The 22,764-nt window shown below is 37.4% G+C and overlaps 1 protein-coding gene across 1 annotated transcript in view; it reads left to right on the forward strand.

Annotated features, from left to right (window-relative positions):
* The window catches only part of LOC150080841 (uncharacterized), an 852,072-nt gene that overhangs the window by 712,703 nt on the left and 116,605 nt on the right, over positions 1-22,764 (forward strand). The window contains exons 33-34 of the mRNA XM_090381010.1: positions 4,732-4,785; positions 20,885-21,070. Of these exons, the coding sequence (XP_090237136.1) occupies positions 4,732-4,785; positions 20,885-21,070 (240 nt within the window). The remainder of the gene's footprint in view (positions 1-4,731; positions 4,786-20,884; positions 21,071-22,764) is intronic.

Raw genomic sequence — 22,764 nt, forward strand, 5'->3', positions numbered from 1 at the left:
TAATGTCCAAGTTTGCAGATGATACCAAGGTTGGCAGGGTTGTTAAGGACACTACTGATACTATGCTGCTGCAACAGGATCTGGAAAGGTTGAGCAGATGGGCTGAGAGGTGGCAAATGAAGTTTAACATTGACAAATGTAAAGTACTACATATGGGAAACAGTAACCCTAGATCAACGTATCAACTCTGTGGCACTATGCTGGCAGTGGTAGAGAATGAAAAGGACCTGGGGGTAATTGTGCAGGCAGATATGAAGTTCTCTGAGCAGTGCAGACGAGCTGCAAGAGTAGCTCATGGTGTCTTGTCAATGATATACAGGAATTTTTCTAGCAGGGATAAGGATGTGATTATTCCCTTGTATAAGGCATTGGTCAGGCCACACCTTGAGTACTGTATACAGGTCTGGAGGCCTCATTTCAAGAAGGATGTAGAGCTGCTCGAATGAGTACAGAGAAGGGCAACAAGATTAATGAATGGAACAAAGGGTTGCTCTTACGAAGAAAGGCTTAAGTTTTGCAAATTACAGAGCCTGGAAACTAGGCATCGGCGAGGTGATCTGATAGAGGTGTATAAGGCTTTGAATGGCTTGAGCATGCTCAATGCCGATGGGATTCTTCCTCTTGCTCAGAATAATCACCTGAGAGGGCATAAATTCAAATTGAGGAAGGACGGATGTCGGATAGATGTGCGGAAATTTGCCTTTAGCCAGCGGGCAGTTGGTTTGTGGAATAGACTCCCATCGCTTGTTGTTGAAGTTGATAGCCTAAATAAATTTAAGGCTCAGCTGGACAGGTATTTCGAACGAACGGAGGGGTGAAATGGGAGTAGTGTTTTTTTTTTTTTTTTTGGCTGATGCTGAATAAGCTTGCTTTCTTGCATCATATGCCTCTACTAATGCTAAAATGCTAATGCTAACTCCACTTGAGGGTTTAATGATTTTTTTTTTTTTTTTAACTATATCCCAGTTTTTAAAAAAGATGCCTCAAAAGACAGAAGTAATATTCATAAATTATTTCTTTAAAACACTAAATAAAAAACTAGATAAAAGTATTATATAAAAAAATAAATATAAAACAACTGACTACAAATAAAACTGAGAATACAAAAATATTAATATAAAATAAAAATATAATAAAACATGTAATGTGAAATACCAAGTGTGAATTATTATTTTGTAGCTTTCAGCAGCATTTTGCCTTCTGGAAAAAAATAAAAATAAACAAATAAAAAGCATTGTGAATGCCAATTTTTAAATGGTGAATTCAGAGAAATGATACATAAGCGGAAATAATACAAAAATTTTTGCACATTTTCCTTTTCTTAATTGAATAAAAAAAATGCCTTTACTTTTTTATTTACCATTACAACTATATCTTTAATTTTGAAATGCATGCTCTCCCCCCCTTCCCATAGTTGATATATATATAAATGTCTTCTAATTGGAACATTATTTTGTTGGTTGTGCTGCTTTTGCTCAAATATAAGTCAGGACCACCAAAATTAATATGGTCTTAAAATCGAAAGTATATATTATTTTATACACTTTTGCCATTTTTTGCATATGCACACATGCAAAACTAATTCCACTTTTCGCTTCAAGATTACACTAATTGTGAAACCTACTGCAGAATAATGTACCAGTATAAAATACTTGAAAATTGAATTAGTTTGGAGGCAAAGAAATATGAATGCCAGGTTCTAAGGATCACTGACTCTGGGAATGTTGAGATATGAATCTCTTATAGCACAGTATTGCCAATATTGTGTGTATTAAAATGTTAGTGTCATTCAAAATTCTGTAAGTTTCAAGTTTCTCCGTGTAGTAATATATTTGTAGATTACTTAGACACATTATTTTTTATTTGTGGTTCCACAAGAGGTTTTAATAATGTCAGAAGATTAGGTGCAATGCATATCCATTAAAATTCCACTAGTTGATAACATTGATTTTTGATATTTGGATAAGTGTGTTGTTTAATTGAATATTGCATGTGTGCATCATCTCTTGGTTCAGGCAGAATATTCAAAAGCTGGAATCTGAAAAATAAAAATATTCACCTCTCCCCCCCCCCAGCACAAAACTTGTTCTCTACGTAGTGCTATTGGATGATTAACTGGTCATTATAGTTAAGTTAAAGTTAAATAGTATATAACTTAAAGTTTCTGAAAATTTGGCAGCTTGCTTTTGCACTATATGTTCAATGCATGAATGAGTATATTTTATGTTTCTTAGCTGTCAAGACCTTTGATTTCTGTAAATAAATGAATCTTACAAGCTCCCATAGTGTACCATACATAGTCTATCCTATTCAAGTTTATCCCATCCTCATTAGATCATGAACATGATTGAGGCATTGGGTTTTGAAGCTGAAGTGCTTCTGGAGTGAGAATAATCTTCAACAGATAAGCCCCCTCTTTAAACTTTGCAAACGACTGGAAAGTCTTCAAATGACAGCATCTTCTCTAAAAGCTGTTTTTAGCATTTATAGTTGATTTCTGACTAACAATAATTTTTTATTGATTTCATTGCACTTTTCCCCAATTTGAAACTGCAACAAAACACATAAAACACTCTGTTTTATATCTCTCTCTCTCTATATCTGTCTTCAACACAACCCTTGGGGCTCATAACTGGTGAGTATGGGCTTGGCACACACAGAGTCCTGATCTGGATATCATCATTCTTTTTTTTTTTTTTTTTTTTGGCTGGTGCAACATAAGCCTCAGGATTCCTTGCACCATATGGCTAATAATAATAATTTGCTAATTTTACCTGACTGCAGATAAACAGGTGAGCCATGTGTTACTATCTAAATGATTCACCAAACTTAGCATTAACATTAGTAAAGGCACATGATGCAAGAAAGCAAGCTTATAGCATCAGCCAAAGGGGGGGAGAATCTAACTTCATCCATCCACTCGCTCCAAATGTTTGTCTAGTTCTGCCTTGAATCTATTTAAGTAATCAAGTTCTACAACTCCAGCAATCAACCACACGCTGGCTAAAGGCACACTTCTGCACATCTATCCTACAACTTTCTTTCTCAATTTAAATTTTTGCCCTCTGAGGTGATTATTCTGAGCAAGAGGAAGAATCCCATCAGAATTGAGCATGCTCAAACCGTTCAAGGCTTTATACACTTCAATCAGATCACCTCATAGGTGGCTAGTCTCCAGACACCAATTTGCAAAACTTCAGCCTTTCATCTTAAGAGCAACCCTTTGTTCCATTCATTAATCTTATTGTCCTTCTCTGCACTCTCTCCAACAGCTCTACATCCTTCATAAAATGAGGCCTCCAGACCTGTATACAGTACTCAAGGTGTGGCCTGACCATTCCCTTATACAAGGGGATAATCGCCTCCTTTTCCCTGCTAGAAAAATTCCTGTATATCATTGACAAGACACCATGAGCTACTCTTGCAGACCATCTGCACTGCTCAGAAAACTTCATATCTGCCTGAACAATTACCCCATCCCAGGTCCTTTTCATTCTCTACCACAGTCAGTGTAGTACCACACAGTTGATATGTTACTCTGGGGCTACTACTTCCTATATGCAGTATTTACATTTGTCAATGTTAAACTTCTGTTGCCACCTCTCAGACCATCAGCTCAACTTTTCTAGATCCTGTTGCAACAGCGTACTATCATTAGTGTCATTAACAACCCTGCCAACCTTCGTATCTTCTACAAACTTGGATATTAAGCCTGATATACCCTCATCAATATCATTAATAAATACAGAATACAACCCTGAAGGACTCCACTAATAATGTTAATCCACTAAGAGCAGTGTCCATTGATTACCACACTCTGTCCATTGATTACCACATTCTGTGGAAAGGTCATAGAATGACCTTTCCACATCCTCTGTATTTAGTGGGCACGGGCTCGAACCCCGGTCTAATCAAGAAGCGTGTGCTACGCACTGCTGCTCCTGCCCACCTGGCTATGGAGGCGCCTGAGACCACTGTAGTCACCTTTACGAAAGAAAAAACCCTTACCTTTGCCCCTGATGGTAGTTACCTCTTTGAGTAAATCCCACTTCAGCACACTGTGATCACTGCCATCCACTGGTTGGCAGTGATCACAGTATACTGAAGTGGGATTTACTGGGTGGCAATGGGATCACTGCCACCCAGTGGCAGTGGTCACAGCACTGCAGATTCGTAATGCATGAAGAATTACTACTGATAATCAGGTCATAAGTATTACTCCCTGTAGTTGCTTCCGAAACATGCTGCTATAGAAAACAATCATCCAATAAATCCACAAAAGCCTTGCTAGTGTGTGAGTGACCAAGCCACAAATTCCAGTCAATATCTGGGAAATTAAAATCCTCATTATAAGACTCTCTGATTTACTGGCCTACTCTATTTCACAGTACAACTTGTTTCAGAACAAGTCATAATTCACTATGATGCAATCATTTTGCAATACGAAGTCAATCTACCAATGTTTTCTCTGTTAGTATAGATGATAAGTCATATTTCTTTGCATTTAAATTTATCACAAGCTTAAATATATTTGATTTTGAAGTCCAATGGATCTGGAACTCTAAATAAGTATCTGTATTACAGGTTTTTATTGTTTTTAATCTCTGCCTTTATTTAAACGCAACCAAAATTTAAAGTAGTTACATGCAAACTGTTTAAATTTTTATGTGTATCATATTAATTTCATGAATATAGATAAATATTAAAATTTAAAAATTTTCTTGGATTTAGGTTACCCTGGTCCTCAAGGTGAAGCAGGACATCCAGGAATACCAGCAATTACAGGTAATTTCCTTTCTTTTTTTTATCAGTTGAAACAGCAACTATATTTTTAAATTACAGAACACTTTTCTCATAATATGATATTGAAACTGACATTTTGTATCTTATCTTCTTTGAATTGTTTTAGGTTTTGGAGGGTAGTAGTAATAGAGTAATAGTGGCATGTGATGTAGGAAAGCAAGTGTATGAGCTTATGCAGCATCAACCAAAAAAAAAAAAAAAACACACCATTCTCTCCAAATGCCTGTCCAGTTCCTCCTTAAATTAATTTAACCTATGAACTTCCACAACGACAGATGGAAGTTTGTTATAGCAATTAACCACCCGCTGGCTAAAGGCAAATTTCCACATATCTATTCTACATCTGTCTTTTCTTAATTTGAATTTATGCCCCCTTAGGTTCGTAATCTGAACAAATGGAAGGATCCAATCAGAATTCAGCATGCTCAACCCATTCAAGGCCTTATACACCTCAATCAGATCACCGCACAGGTGCCTAGTCTCCAGCCACTGCGATTTGCAGAACTTAAGCCTCTCTTGATAAGAGGATCCCTTCATTCCCCTCACTAATCTTGTTGCCCTTTTCTGTACACGCTCAAGCAAATCTACATCCTTCCTAAAATGAGGCCTCCAGACCTATACGCAGTACTCACAGCATGGCCTAACCATTGCCTTATACAGAGTTACAATCACCTCCTTTTCCCTGCTAGTAAAGTTCCTATATATCATTGACAAAACCCTATGACCTGCCCTGGCAGCCTGTCTGCATTGTTTAGAAACTTCATATCTGATTGCACAATTATTCCCAGGTCTTTCATTTTCTACCACCTTAAGTGTAGTACCACACAGTTGGTACATTTCTCTGGGGTTACTACTACCCATATGCAGTATTTTGCATTTGTCAATGTTAAATTTCAGTTGCCACTTCTCAGCCCATCTGCCTAACTTTTCTAGATCCTGTTGCAGTAGCATAGTGTCATTAACAACCCCTGCCAACCTTTGTATTGTCTGCAAACTTTGACACTAAGCCTGATATACCTTCATCAATGTCATTGATAAATATACAAAACAACAGTGTACCCAACACCGAGCCCTGTGGGACTCCACTAATAACATTAGTCCACAAAGAGCAACACCCATTGATTACCACCCTCTGTCTTCTCCCACTCAACCATCCTTTTATCCATTGTAACAACTTATCCTTAATACCATTCTGCTCCAATTTGTACAATAGTCTTCCATGCGCAACAGTGTCAAAAGGTTTCCTGAAATTGAAATATATGATATCTAAATTACTTTTTGTATCCAGTTCCTTTGTAATCATATCATATCATTAACGCAAGCACGGTACTAAGTACTATAGGTTCTAATACCTCTCGTGTTTGGGGTTTGCATAAAAAAAATAAATAAATAATATCCTATCAAATTTGTCAGACAAGATTTTCCCTTAACAAACCCATGCTGTGTCTGAATTATCGCTGCAGTCTTGTCTAGATGATCAGACTCCATTATTTTACCCGAAACAGAAGTTAAACTAACTGGTACGGTAATTACTCGTGTTACCCTTCGATCCCCTTTGTGAATTGGGGATACATTTGCACATCTCCAGTCTGTGGGGACCTCCCCAAGTCCAAGGATGCTCTCATAATTATGGCTAAGGGTTTGCTTAGTTGCTTTGCCGCCTCCTTTAATATAACTGGATAGATCCCATCCACCACAGGTGCCTTTCATATGTTTAACGTCAACAATTTCTCCTCCACTTTGCTTTCAGTCATTACAAAATCATTAAGCACCCTGCTACAATTTGATAACACTCTGCCATTTTCAAACCTTAATAACTCCTCATGTGTGAATGTAGATACAAAATACTCATTCAGGTTGTTTCCTATCTGAGCAGGATCATCAACAGTCGAACCATCGATATCAAGTGGACCAATCAGATTCATCCCCTTCATTTTAAAGTTTATATAAATAAAGAAATCCTTGCAATTTTTCTTAGAATCTTTTGCCAAATATTTCTCATAATCTGTCTTTGCCTGCCTAACCTCCTTTGTTTTTTTTTTTTTTTTGGTAGTTGTTGGCGCATCGGCTTCTGTGGCCATAGTGCACCTCCCAAAGTTTTTGCAGTACTTTGATCCATGCCCGAGGCGGGATTCGAACCCGCGACCTTTGGGTTGCCAGGCAGGCACTTTACCCACCTGGCTAGCCCGGTCGGCAACCTCCTTTGTGATCTGATTACAGATTACCTTATATCTGCCATAGGCTTCTGAGTCGCTTGATAATTTATATGCATCCCATGCATTTTTCTTCTCTGGGAAAATCACAAGTCTCATTAGTTCATTTGATAACCGTTTAAGCCTAAACCTTGAACAATATTTCTTAATAGGAATGAAACTTTTAGTAGCATCCACAATTAATTCCTTGAATGCTTCCCACTTAGAATTTACTGTTGGTAACATTGTAAGTTGATCCCATTGTACAGAATTTAAAAACTGTCCGAGACCACGGTACTCACCTTTAGGGAAGCAAAAACCCTTTCCCTTACTCCTGATGGTAATTATATCTTTAAGTAAATCCCACATCAGTACACTGATCACTGCCACCAAGTGGTTCCTTTATCTGCAAATTCTTAATACAAGAATGATCACTGCTGATAACCAGATCAAGAGTATTACCCTCTCTGGTTGCCTCTCGAACATGCTGCTGCAAAAAAACAATCATCCAATAAATCCACAAAAGCCTTACTAGCATGTGAGTGACCAACCCACAAGTTCCAGTCAATATCTGGGAAGTTAAAATCCCCCATTATAAGGCATTCTGATTTACTAGCCCACTCTATTTCTCTGTACAATCGTTCATTGTACTCGTTCGAGTCATTAGGCCTATAACACACTCCTATTCTTATTTTTGCTTTTGTAGTGCTTATATCACACCAAACGGACTCAACAGTGCACTATTCATCTATATCAACTTGATGCACTTCTTTTTATTTTATGTTTTTCTTAATTAACACCATAACACCTCCCTTCCTATCCTGTCTATCCTTTCTGTACAAATGGTACTCCCCAAATTCCAGTTCTGCATTCTTTATATCTGTGTGACACCACGTCTCTGCTATCCCAACAATATCGCCTTTGATGTCTTGACCAACACTTCAAATTCATCAAATTTATTTACTATACTTCTAGCATTGGTATACATGTAAGTATACATGTACCTATCCTTATTATTAGTTACCCTAACACATCCCATATACCTACCTGTTTCACAATGACTGCCATCAGTCCCTGAAACCCTCAGCACCCCTCACTCCAGGTCGCTACTTATTCTAATAGAAGCTGTGCAAGAATCACCTTCACCTCTGCCTGCGGCTACATTTAACCTTTTAATCTGTGAATCCCCCCAAGCTAGCAGTTTTCCGACCCACCTAACACTGCCTTGATAGCATCAACAAATATTCTTGCACCCTTTCTATTTAAGTGTATCCCATCCCTGTAGAAGCAGTCTCTCCTGTTAACAAGCACAGACCACGATGAAAAAAAATTCTACCCCTTGAGCTTTGCACATTCCCTCCAGGGCCAAACTGATTGACAAAGCTCTCATCGTGTATGTATTCCCTCCTATCGTGTCTGGGCAGAATTGCAGATACTTTCAAATTTAACCCTAACTCGCGACGTTTTTGTAACATTGACCTGTGCTTGTTAAGTAATTTTGCCGGTCTCTTAATCATATATAATTTGTGTATTCTTATCTACTTGATTAGTTTTTTTTTTTTTTTTTTTCCAGTGCAGAGAAAGCCTGTGGCTTCCTTGCACTATATGAAATATTATTACTATTACTGTTATGGAGTTCAACCTGAAAGGCCCATTTACACAGAAAGTTTTTGATGAACAGTAGGAGATTTCCCTGAAATCATTGCATTCATATAGGTCTTGTAATATTCAATATCTCCATGCAGTGTCAAATGCTTTTTCTAACATGGTGTTCTCTTCGTATAAAAGTATCGTGCTGTTTATTTCTGACTGAACCAGCAGATCGAGGGTGGATCTACCTTCATGGAACCACACTGCTTGGGGTTCAGGAGATCATGTATTAGGAACCAGGTTAGTCGAGAATTGATAATTTTTTCCATGACTTTGCAGCTAGTCAGAGCAATGAGCTAGTTGTTCTGCAGATTGGTAGTGTCTTTTTCAGATTTTGGAAAGGCAAGAACGTAAGCATGGCACCATTTGTCTGGGAAAGCACATTCTGTAAGAACTCTATTATAGAACAATAACAATGTTTTGAGGGTTGGCTCAGAAAGTTGAGAGATCATTATGTAGTGAATTCCATCAGATCCTGCTGCACTGTGCCTGGTGGTATACAGCTTTATGCAGTTCGGCCAGTGTAAATGGGAAGTTATATGGGATGCTGTGCACTGTTTCAAAGTTGAAGTGATGTTTTGCAGCTTGGCTTTTTTTGCTTCTGGAATTGAGGTGAGTATGAGGAAGTAGATAAAATTTTTGCAGATGTTAAATGTAATACATTAACTATTTCTTGCAGTTTTGTTACATCATGACCATGCACAGTTAGTATAGGAAGGTTGATGCATGGATGTTTGGAATACATACATGCATTCTAAACATCTATACACTTTGAAGATGTTCCAAGCTCTTATTTTCTTTTTTTAGCTTTACTATATTCATCATTCCACCAAATTTCAGATGTGTACAAATTTTAATGGGTTGTCTTGGGATTGCTAGGTCTTCTGCATTCAGTATTTGGTTTGATATATAATCCAAGGCTGAATTTAAAGAGGAATTTTGGATCTGCTGCTTATACAGTGTGGTCTGCTGCTTATACATTTGCGCCTCCGTAGCCAGGTGGGAAGGAGCAGCAGTGTGTAGCACACGCTTCTTGATTAGACCGGGGTTCGAGCCCGTCACCACCAAATACGGAAAGGTCAGGGAATGACCACTGCATATCCCGGAGCAATATGGCCTTAGTTGCTAATGCTCCTAAAAACCAAATAACAAACAAACAGCTTATACATTTAGCTCTGTCGAAGCACCATATTGTAAATTGGTTGGAAAGGTGGAGGGGTGCTGCTGCTGTCAGTGTGGCATATTACAGGATAATTTATTTATTTATTATTAATAAGATAATATACAACAGGCGTATGCCAAGTATGGCATGTCATACTTGGCATACGGAATGTCATCTTCTGTCTAGTAGCCACCGCTAGAATGTGAAGATCAATATAGCATAGAAGATCAGGCAGGTAGGTTGAACCAGTGAAGATATGATACAACTGTTTAAGATCCAATACAGTTCACAGAGTTTCCAAAGATTTAAGCTTGAAGTAAGAACAAAGGTTTGAGTAGAAAATTCGGTTTAAAAAAACACATAAAACATGGGATTATGGCTGCAAAGATAGTGGATGAATTTCATTTCTAGTGATTCAATTTACTGTATCAAATATGTATACAGTGGGTTGTATATAGGAGCAGTGAATTCCAGTATAGGGAGTACAGTTGTTTTGAATAAGAACACAGAGAACTGAGGATCTTTAAATCTATATGTCTGCCATTTGATGAAGCAAATTTGTTTTGTTGCTTGGAGTAATATATTCCTAATATGTTTATCAAACCCACATCTAGTGGTAAAAGTAACATAACCAGTGGTAAGAGAAACAACAATAACTGTCACCACCTAATGGGTTGCTTTTTATAGTCTATTCAAATAAAGGTTATATGGATGCTGAGCATATAGAAACATGTATGGCTGAAGTAGATTCTGTAGATTCTGATGTACAAATGTGTACATCTGTACATCTTCAGTATTCAAGGCTATAAGATTATGTTGGTCAAGTCACCCCCAGGGGATCACATTTGGTGAATATGGGATTGGCACACCCAGGGTCCTGAGCTGGCTATCATCATTCTTCTCTTTCTTGGTGATTCCCTTCTATTTCTGATTTCTCTCTCTCTCTCTCTCTCTCTCTCTCTCTCTCTCTCTCTCTCTCTCTCTCACACACACACACACAGGGTAACTCAATTTTTTTTTTTTTTTTTGGGCTGGTGCAGCAAAATGTGGCTAATTATAATAATAATAATTTTGCAATTATTTGGCCGCATTTGTCCAGATTTTGAAAGTGTTTGCAATTGTGCCCAGACATGATAGGAAGGAGTATATGATGAGAGCCTTATCAACCAATTCAGCCCTGGAGGGATTATGCAAGCTCATGGGGTAGAATTTTTCTTAGTGTGGTCTGTGTTTGTTAGGAGAGAGTGCTTCTACAGGGATGGGATACACTTAAACAGAAGGGGTGCAAGAGTGTTTGCTAATGCTATTGAGGCAGCGTTAAGTGGGTCGGAAAAATGCTAGCATGGGAATGATTCACAGACTAAAAGGTTAAAAGTAGCCACGGGCAAAGGTGAAGGTGATTCTTACACTACTTCTATTAGGCTGAGCAGCAACCTGGAGGGTAGAGTGCTGGGGGTTGCAGGGACTGATGGCAATCATCATGAAACAAATTAATTCATGGGCTGTGTTAGGGTAACTAAGAATAATAGATGCATGTATATTTGCATGTACACCAATGCTAGAAGTATAGTAAATAAATTTGATAAATTCTAAGTGCTAGTCAAGACATTAAAGGCAGATATTGTTGGGATATCAGAGACGTGATGTCACACAGATATTAAGAATCCACAATTGGAATTTGGGGAGTACAATGTGTATGGACAGGATAGGAAGGGAGGAGGGGTTATGCTGTTAATTAAGAAACACATAAAATCTAAGGAAGTGCATCCAGTTGATATAGATGGACAGTGCAACATTAAGCACTGGGAAAGCAAAAATAAGAGTAGGAGTGTGCCAAAAGTCTAATGAGTACAACGAACACTTGTACAGAGAAATAGAGTGGGCCAGTAAACCAGATTGTCTCATAATGGGGGATTTTAACTTCCCAGATATTAACTGGAACTTGTGGGTTGGTCACTCATATATTAGTAAGACTTTTGTGGATTTATTGGATGATTGTTTTCTGCAGCAGCATGTTCGAGAGGCAACCAGAGAGGGTAATATTCTTGATCTGGTTATAATACACTGATAATTCGTGTATTAAGAATCTGCAGATAAAGGAACCACTAGGTGGCAGTGATCACAGTGTACTGATGTGGGATTTACTTAAAGATAAAATTACCATCAGGGGTAAAAGGGTAAAAGGAAAGGGTTTTTGCTTCCAAAAAGGTGACTGCAAAGGTCTCAGACAGTTTTTAAATTCTGTACAGTGGGACCAACTGATGATGATGTTACCAACAGCAAATTCTAAGTGAGAAGCTGTTTTTGTTGTTTGGTTTTTAGGAGCATTAGCAACTAAGGTCATGTTGCTCTAGGGATATGCGGTGGTCATTCCCTGATCTTTCTGCATCCTCCATATTTGGTGGTATGAACCCCGGGCTCGAACCCCAGTCTAATCAAGAAGCATGTGCTACGTACTGCTGCTCCCCCACCTGGCTACAGAGGTACCTTAAGTTAAGGAATTAATTGTGGAAGCTAATAGGCTTTTCATACCAATTGAGATATATTGTTTAATGTTAGGCCTAAATGGATGTCAGATGAATTAATGAGAGTGGTTGCAGATAAGAAATATGCAGGGCATTCATATAAATTATCAGGCGACACAAAAGCCTATGGTAGGTATAAGCCAGTCTGTAATCAAGTCACAAAGGAGATTAGGCAAGGGAAGGCAGATTACGAAAAATATTTTGAAAATGATTCCAAGAAAAGCAAGGACTTTTTTTACTTATATAAACTCTAAAATGAAGGGGATCAATCAGATTGGACCACTTGATATCGATGGCACGAGTAATTACAGACCAGTTATTTTAACTGCTACTCCGGGTAAAATAATGGAGTCACTGGTTAAAGATGCATTGCAAGATCATCTAGACAAGACTGCAGTTACAGTTCAGACACAGCATGTGTTTGTTAAGGGAAAGTCTTGTCTCATAAATTTGATTGGATACTACGATGTGGTTACAAATGAACTAGATGCAAAAAATAATTTTGATATCATATACTTGGATTTCAGGAAAGATTTTTTACACTGCTGCACATGGAAAATTACTGTACAAATTGGAGCAGTATGGTATTAAGGGTAAGCTGCTACAATGGATAAAAGGGTGGTTGAGCAAGAGAAGACAGAGAGTGGTAATCAATGGACGCTGCTCTTCATGGACTAATGTTATTAGTGGAGACCCTCAGTGTTTAGTGTTGGGCTCATTGTTGCTTTGTATATTTATCAATGATATTGATGAGGGTATAACAGGCTTAGTGTCAAAGTTTGCAGATGATACAAAGGTTGGCAGGGTTGTTAATGAGAGTAATGGCAGTGTGCTACTGCATGCAACAGGATCTAGAAAATTTGGGTAGATGGTCTGAAAAGTGACAACTGAAGTTTAACAATGACAAATACAAAATACTGCATATGAGTAGAAGTAACCCCAGAGGAACTTGCTGACTGTGTGGTATAAAATGAAAAAGACCTGGGAGTGATTATGTAGTCAGATATGAAGTTTTTTGAGCAAGCAATGCATACAGGCTGCCAGAGCAGGTCATGGGGTATTGTCAATGATGTACAGGAATTTTGCCAGCAGGGAAAAAGAGGAAATTATCCCTTTGTAGGCAGTGGTCAGGTCATGCCTTGAGTACTGCATACAGGTCTGCAGGCCTCATTTTAGGAAGGATGTTAAAGTTGCTTGAGCATGTACAGAGAAGGGCAACAAGGTTAGTGAGGGGGAACAAAGGGGTTACCAAGAAACGCTTAAGTTCTGCAAATTGCAACAGCTGGAGACTAGGCACTGCGAGGTGATCTGATTGAGGTGTATAAAGCCTTGAATGGTTTGAGCACACTGAATTCTGTTTCTGATGGGATTCTTTTGCTTTCTCAGATTACGAACCTGAGGGGGCATAAATTCAAATTGAGGAAAGACAGTTGTAGAATAGATGTGTGGAAATTTGCCTTTAGCCAGTGGGTGATTAATGGCTGTAACAAACTTCCATCAGTCATTGTGGTAGTTGATAGCTTAAATAAATTCAAGGAGGAACTGGATAAACCTTTAGAGGAAATGGTTGTATGAAATTGTTTTTTTTTTTTTGGCTGATGCTGCATAAGCTCATATGCTTGCTTTCTTGCATCACATGCCTCCAGGTGCCTCCGTAGCCAGGTGGGCAGGAGCAGCAGTGCGTAGCACACGCTTCTTGATTAGACCAGGGTTCAAGCCCATACCCACCAAATACGGAGGATGCGGAAAGGTCAGGGAATGACCACCGCCTACCCCTGGAGCAATATGGCCTTAGTTGCTAATGCTCCTAAAAACCAAATAACAAACATGCCTCTATTAATAGTACTACTACTACTACTACTACTATAGTTAGATCAAGGTGTGTGTTTAATGCAATTAGTTTTGAGAATATCACAGAGCTAATTATCAATATTCAGAGCTGATTATCAACTCTTTCCCGAGTCATATGTTTAGGTTTTGTGTAACACGATCTTTTCGATGTATTACGTAGTTGTGATTTAGAGGATCCCTTGGTTTGTTCCGAGGGGTTGTGGATTTCTATCATTCATTCCTGTGTTGCCCACTTTTTGGGGAGGTAAGTTTTTCTAGTGTCCATTTCGTCATTGATTTTTCAACAATGTCCATGTTGTCTAATGGTGTTTGGTTAGTATCAGATGCTATGGGAGTGCCAGTATTCAGCTGGGAAGCAGAAGCTGGTTTTTTGATTATCAGTGTATTTATTGTTTTACTTGGTTTACATGGAGCTTGGTTTATTGGTACGATGAGCAATAGTGACCTATCTCAGTTAGCTAAGGATTCACTGGTGGGATGATTACTTCTGCTTGAATGGTAATTGATACTCTTTTCATGGTTGGTTGCCTAGACATAAGTTTGCTTGTCTGTGATTCAGACTGGTAGGGATTTTTTGGCTTCCTGGTAAGTTAGGTTATGTTCAATCTTATATCATTGTATCTTTTTCTCCTGCTTCCAGAAGGGACACTCCTTCGAATAGGCAGGATGTTCTTGTCTGAAGTTAAGACATTTGATGTTACAGCTGTGCAGTCAGCTTGGTTGTGCTCAGGAGATCCATACATGGTGCAGGCAGCTTCTCCCTTTCCACCAAAAGCTGTTAGTTTTTGTAATTTTTCGGACTGTCGAGAAGTGGTAACTTTCACTAGTAAGTCTCTTGATCTCAGGCAGTGAACTGTCTTTGGAGTTCCTATTGCACTTTCTAGGCATTTCTGCACTTGAAAAGGAGAAAGTTTTCCAATAGGTTGATCTTGGTTTGAATGGATGATGAGGAAGGTTGGATCCCAAATTCTGTCTACTTCAGTCTTTTGACATTTTGCTGAGACAGAGCTAGGCTCCTCATGTTCGCTGCCTATTACATTCTGGCCTGTGAACCCAGTTGCTTTGTGGAAATTGGAAATCTTTTTGCTCTATTTTGCCCTGGAAGGGAGAACTTTTCCCCTCCATTTTACTGGCCCCACCATGTGGTTAGTATCAGATGCTATGGGAGTGCCAGTATTCAGCGGGGAAGCAGAAGCTGGTTTTTTGATACACAAATGCGGTAATGGTTTAGTATATAGAACAGGAAAAGAAAAAAGGGAAAGAAGGTAACTTTTCTCCCTGATCATGTAAAGTAATTTCTTCACTATTGGCTGTATAATTGAGTTTTAGTGAAATGCTATAAATAAATAAATAAATGATTTAGCTTTTCAAGAAAGAGTGCAAATTCACTGGAAAAAATACTTGATCACAAAATCACTTGGCACTTAATGCCTTAGATGCAGAGACAGCAATTTTTGTGTTTGTAGCAAGAGAGATTAGAAGTCGGGTTAATTCCTAATAGAGATATGTGATCTTGTCTAAAGATGTGAGTGCCATCAAAGATAATAGGAGAAATGGACTCCTTTTTGTAAATTATAAAACAGGACTAAGTTTTAGAAGGATTTAAATTATCTTTTCCCTATTGAAGAATCACCTGGAGATCAGCATTTAAAGAATAGGAGGTGGATATTCCAGAGGATGAAGCTGTTTACATAGGCAAGGTTTCTCAAACTGGGAGGTGGAATTCAATGTACTATCTATGCAAAACTATGGATGGAATTTCCAGTCAGTGGAACAAGGTCATTAATTTACAAGAGTAAAAGAGTGGCAGAAAAAAGAGCTGAAGGACAGAGAACCATCTACCATCACCTACAGCATGCAATCAGAGACAAAACTGGATACCAATTTCAAAAAAAAATCAGCAATTCATAAGATGGAAGCGTGGTTATAAGACCTTGATGACAATCACAATCAAATGCCTTAGAACAGTCAAGATCAGCTGCTTGAGTTCACCAAACTTTTCCATTGAATTTATTCACAGATGGTTAACATCAGCAAATATATCACCAGTGGATCAACAAAATCCATACTGGTGATCACTGATCAGATGGAGGGTTTTGAGAAGATGGAGGGTTTGAAATAATACCACTTTGCATGGTTTTCAATGTTTGTAAATTAATAGCTGTTTTCAACTCAGTTTTTTACACTAACTTTAGAAATGTTTTTTGTTTTTTCTATTGTGTACTGTTTTTTCACAGATCACTTAAGTTGACATCATAAGCTGTATTATTGAATATATTAAGTTAGGAGTAAATGCTGGGAATTTGTAAACTAAATCTTCATATGTTGGCAACACTGGCCTCAGTCATTTGTTTCTTGACCTTAGAGAGCTCCATGAAGCAGTGTTTATAGTGTGAGCTTACTTTATTTTTGAAGTTATTGCATCACTTGCCTGAAAAGTGAATAAAATGTCTTCATGCAAGCGTCTGAACAATCTGAACTTATTTTGTTATATTTAATTATGTAGTCCTCAAGCAAAGATGACATATTACAGAATTTGTAAAAAATGTGTATTGTGCTTATTTTGGAGTGAAACTCTGACCAAGATAAACAATGGGCTCCACATAAAGTTTGCCTAATATGTGTTGTGAAGCACAGAGATTGTAGAAAAATAGTAAAAAGAAGACTATGCCATTTGCAATTACCATGATTTTTTGGGAGCTTACAAACCACTATGATTACTGTTACTTTTGCTTAGTTAATGTAGAGAGATACAATGCAAAAAATAAGAAGGGCATTGTGTATCGTAATATTCCATCTGCCATTAGACCAGTCCCACATGGAGATAACCTGCTGATTCCATGCCCTCCACTTATATTGGAGACCATAACACGGTGAAGCTTCTGAAGATGAAACCAAAGGCTACCCACCTGGAGACATTGAGTCCAGCCCTCAACTGTTTTCACAGCATGAACTCAGTGATCTGGTGAGAGATTTAAATTTACCAAAATGAATCTGCAGAATTTCTTGGTTCTAGACTTAAGTCAAAAATTTTCTAGCATGTGGGATGTTTTTCTAATGATATAGACACAGAGAACAAGAACTAGTCATCCCCTACTTTTCAGAGGATGATTCTATAGCTTTTTGCAGTAATATAAATGACTTAATGAACTATTTGGGAATTAGTTACAATCCTACACAGTGGAAACTTTTTATTGACTCATCAAAGAGGAGTCTCAAAGGTGTGTTGCTCTACAATGGAAATAAATATAGGTAAATTCCAGCATCTCACTCTGTGCATTTGAAAGAAACATATAAGAACTTGAAGTTGTTGACAAATATTAAGTATGAAAAACATGATTGGTTGGTCTGTGCTGACTTTAAAGTGATATGCATGTTACTTGTACAGCAATCTGGCTACACAAAAATGTCTTGCTTTTTTTGTGTGAGTTGGTCAGTCAAGCAAGGATTAAGCACTAGGATGTAAAGGTCTGGCCAAAGAGGGCAGTTTGTTGCCCATATATAAACCACTGTTAGACCCCACAGTTGTCCGCCTTTGCCCTTGCACATCAAATTGGGTTTGATGAAACAGTTTGTGAAAGCCTTACCTCAGGAAAGTCCCTGCTTCAACTGTCTTTATACTAAATTCCCATCAATCACCCAAGAGAAGGTAAAACAAAGTATTTTTGTTGGACCTCAAATTTGCAAACTGATCAGAGACCCGACATTTTCAGGAAACTATGAATAAAAGAGAGAAACACCTGATAACTCCTCAGGTAACAACAAGGATCCACACTACAAGAATATAGTTTAAAATATGTTGGCAACCTTAAAGAAGCTGGGTTGCAACATGTGTGTCAAGGTACACTTTTTACACTCCCACATTGACTACAATCCCAGAAAATCTAGGAAGTGTTAGTGAAGAACAGAGTGACAGGATTAAGATGTGGAGTTAGACACCAGGGGAGGTGGAATACCAAAATATGGCTGACTATTGCTGTATGCTCAAGAAGGACTATAAAGTAGAAGGATCTGCAAGAAAATCAACCCACAGTAGATCAATTTTCAAAATGAGAGGTAAGTGTTTAGTGGACTTTTTACCATACTGCCCTTTTTAATAGCATTTTCAACATGTATTTAAATATAAAGTCTGGTAAAATTGGCATTTTATTATAATTTCAGTGACAGTCTCCCAAAATTAATAAAAATTTGTAAAAAAATCAAATTTTCTTTCATGGTTTTTGAAGAAACCTGACATTGATGGAAACAAATGGAAGAAAATTATTCAGAAACACCCTCTTCTGAGAAAACATCAATGAATTTTTTTTCAAAATGCAGAGTAGTGTTTTCATGTGATTATTTTAGACATATGTTCATGGCTACTCTTGTCTATTTGATTATTATTATTACTATTTTTATTATCCTGTTTCATTTTGAGGCCACTATTATATGTGTGGCCCTAGTCATGCCTAGTGGTGGAAGTATAGATGGGCAAAAGTTACAGCCAATAGATTTGGCAAGAGATAAGATTGCTTAACTACTGTTTAGACAAGAAGCAAGTTTTCTTCTCTTAGCCTGTTCAAAATCTAGTTTGGATTGATTAAATACTGCTTTATAATTGTTGTGAGCTTTAGTGTAGGCAGATAATGAACCTGGAGGTTTGAATGTGAGGAATGGCAATAAGCAACATTCTTGTCTTAAACAGCCTTAGCACATTTATTAGAAAACCAAGATTTAGATTAAGGATGAGATTTTAAGGTAGAGTATGGAACATAGGATTCCATCCCTACAAGAATTATTTCACTGACACGATCTGTGCAAACAATGACATCACAAGATTTAAAACAATAATCCAGAAAGGAGGAAAAGAAGAATAGAAATCTTACAGATCATCCCATATGACATTCCTGTATGACATGCCAAACAACATGAGGCTGAGAATAGCTGCTAGGGAAAAGCTCCATTGGAGAAGAAATCATCACCAAGTTGTGATCTGAGGTGCCTAGAGCACCACTCACTTCAGCTGTGTACCTTGAAGGGTTGTTTGCAGATAAAGATCAAAAGTGTTGGGTGTGAGTTAGGATTGTCTGGTATTCTGGTAGGTAATTGTAAAAGCCTCAGCATCCCACCCAGCTGGGTCTGTATGACTAGAAAACTGAAGGCTAGTTGGAGCTATGAACATTAAAATCATCAAATAAAAGTACTTTACTATTAATAAGGTTGAACTGGAGAAAATCAAGCTTTAGAGAAAGGAAGAGTTCCAAGTGATTAGTAGAGCTGGGAGAATGTTAGAGGCAGCAGATGAATTTGACAAAATAGGGTAGAGAGATTTTAAACCAGAGAAGATTGAAAAGAGGAAATTTCAAATTACTAAGTCTTCGATAGGGAATATCAGAGCAGACAAGTGCCACCTTTCATGCAAAGGGAATCATACAACAAATAATTAGGACAACTGGAATTGAGATTCTGTCAGAAAAACAACTGGAATTGAGATTCTGTCTGCCAAGCCCCACTTCTGTCAAGTGGGGCTTGGCAGACTGTAGGTGGAAATGGAGATCTTTGAGATTGGAACTGAGACCCACTATACATATATATCAAAAGATTGGGGAAATATTTGGGAGGTTTAGATTTTTTCACAGATGTTTGTTCTGTTAATTTGACTATTCATGATGTATTCATTAGATAAAATGAAAGTAGAGGTGGGAAACTTGTTGTATGAAGTAATGAAATATTTGGTTAAGGTGTACAACACAGCAAGAATTATCCTGCTCCTTGACTTAATGTGCCTTGACAATGCCCTCCCCCACATACACACACACACTACTCGGACTCCCTCCAGTTACAGTCTGGCACAGTAGAGTCAGCAAGAGTATACACTAGCTGATCCAAATACCTCCTGAAAAATTACCAATAGGATCAGTCTGGTGGACTATCTAACAGCCATCTTGCAAACACCATTTTAGAGCTGTGTCCTCGAAATGTAAGGAATATTGGACCTCACCATGATGCCCATCATAACCTCAAAAAAAATCAGTTATACTGCATGATGGAAAAGATGGGGGTTTTGCCAGTGCTTTTCCTTGAGACAAATGTGGGTGTCCCCATTTCAAGCCTCCAATAAGGGAAGTGGTGGTATTGCACCAGTTGATAAGAGTCATCTACTACATAGTATTGCCTGGTGACCTAGAAAGGCATTCCTCTTTGTGGTGTGAACATCAAACCACAAAGAGGAATGCGGCCTCTACTCTTGCTTTCGTTGGTTCACACCTTCAGTGTTTTAGAACTTGCACTTTTAGTGGGGGGGTAGTAACAGCCCCACTATAGTAAAGGTGCAAGCAGAGGATTTGATTGGAGAATGACTGAACTTCACCGAAATTCGGTCCATTTGACTCACAAGTGTCACTTGGATATAAGTTCCATCAGCATTTTAGACTCTCAGGTAGCAAGCACTATTTTGTCTTCAAGTTATTGTTATCTAAATAAGCAAATTGAATTGTAAAGACAAATCTATAAAGAGCAGTGAATTTCTGAAAACTCATTTTATAAATAAATGAAAATTGAATCTAGAAACTGTATATTTTAATTTTATGCACTCTTGATATGACACTTGGTTATTTCTCTTCCTGAGTTTGTTGACAGATGTGAACAAATTACTTTTTATTAACCTTTAAAATACAATATTTATCAACATTTTATTAAAATAATTATACATATGCTTGTAGGGTTTAAAGGTGTGGCTGGAGATCCAGGAATACCTGGAGCTCCAGGTTTGCAAGGTAGGTATGGAAAAAAAGGAGATCAGGGATCTGATGGAATTCCAGGATCAATAGGTATTAAAGGCTATTCTGGAGACAGTCATCCTGGACCCAAGGGAGAACAAGGCAGTTATGGAGTAAGGGGAGTACCAGGTATGTAATTAGATACTGGTATTATCTGATGAAATAGTAAGCAATCTAATTACAAGAAACTTATGCCTTATAATTACTATTATATTATATTGAAATGAAATTATATCAAAGGTTATTTAATTCAAATGTTTTGCTCTTTTGTTTATTTTTCATCACTTAAAGATGTTAAATCTTTTGAAATAACTGCATGAGTTGTTGCTATATATATATAAAAATACCACCCAAAGATTTTCAAACTGTTAAAAGCCAAAAAAAAAGTGATTACTTCAGTTTTTTGCCATTATGATATTTTTTTTTTTTATTATCATATCACCAGAATTTCATTAAATCTCTCTTTAAGTTTAAATTTTTGTCTTGGAAACAAACAAAAAAAAAAAAAAAAAGGAAGGAGCTAGGATCTGACTTCACAGATCCTAAGATCATTTCTGGCCTGATTAACAACAAAGTCATGTTGTTAATCAGGCCAGAAATCATTGTATAGAAGCATTTGTTCATTGATTTGCCATGATATAGCAACCAATCTTCGGTGCACCATTTTCCTGGATGGTTGAGCTCAACAGCCCCATTTTATGCCTGTAAAACTCACTTACTAGTAAAAAAACAGAAAAGGATCCTTTTCTGTACATTGTAAAGGACACAGAAAATTGTGATCTTGCTCAGAAGCACATCAGATAATGAAAAAGTTCTATAGAATTAAGAGGATGATGATGATAATATAACTGATATGTTCACATGATGTGTTTAAAATTCATATCAGGAACATTAAAACAAAATTACACATAACAAACATGGAACTGGTATACAGGGTGTCTGATAAGTAGGGTTCGGATTTTTATGCATTATCATATCCATTTTTTGTTTACGTAAAGGCATGAAGCATGTGTTCATGTTACATGGTCTGAGGATCATAAAGAAGCGTGTTTATAATTTCATATTTCATCATATTTTACACATTAGGTCATAATTTCACAAAAAATATGAAATATCATATTTAATAGCATATTTTATACTTGTTGACATAAAACTTTCATATTTCGTCTTACAATAATCAACAAATTATTTATCAAATTGATTTAAAATATATTTCTAAAAAACCTTGGGAATTTACATTTAATCATTTCACATTTCAGCGTGGGCAGGCACGAGCGGCTAAATCCCAAAGTTATTTTGATTGGCTCTTTAGTCACTCACAATGACACCGTAGTGTAATTTCAGCTATAATTTAAAACTTTACAGTAGTTTCGCCTTATACTGAGTTCAACAAATTATTCATTCAACTGTTGGTGAAATGAAGCCAAAATCAAGCAAAATTGAGCTTTTTAGAAAATGGATTTCTTTTGTCGAAGAGTCTAAAGACACATACCAAACAGATGGAAAAATTATATATTGCAACGCGTGCAATAAAAATGTATGGAAATTAATTAATATTTATAATATCGGTGTAGATACACCATAGATAACTCTTAAAGAACAACTACAATAGTAGTGTGAAAGGCATCATTTCGTCTGTATCTCATATTGTGCGCTTTCTTCACAATGAGTTGCCCATGCATTGCACTACCTCGAAAAAGTAACACTTCACTAATAGAAAAGACTATTGTTACTTATTCTCAATGAGTACCGTCACCCAGACGGCATCGTTTCAAAGATAGTTGGCTTTTCATCGGTGGTAAGACAAGTAACAACAGTCTTCT

The sequence above is a fragment of the Mastigoproctus giganteus genome, chromosome 9 (genome assembly GCF_048544385.1).
Source record: "Mastigoproctus giganteus isolate SK-2022 chromosome 9, ASM4854438v1, whole genome shotgun sequence".
NCBI classification, from domain to species: Eukaryota; Metazoa; Arthropoda; class Arachnida; order Uropygi; family Thelyphonidae; genus Mastigoproctus; species Mastigoproctus giganteus.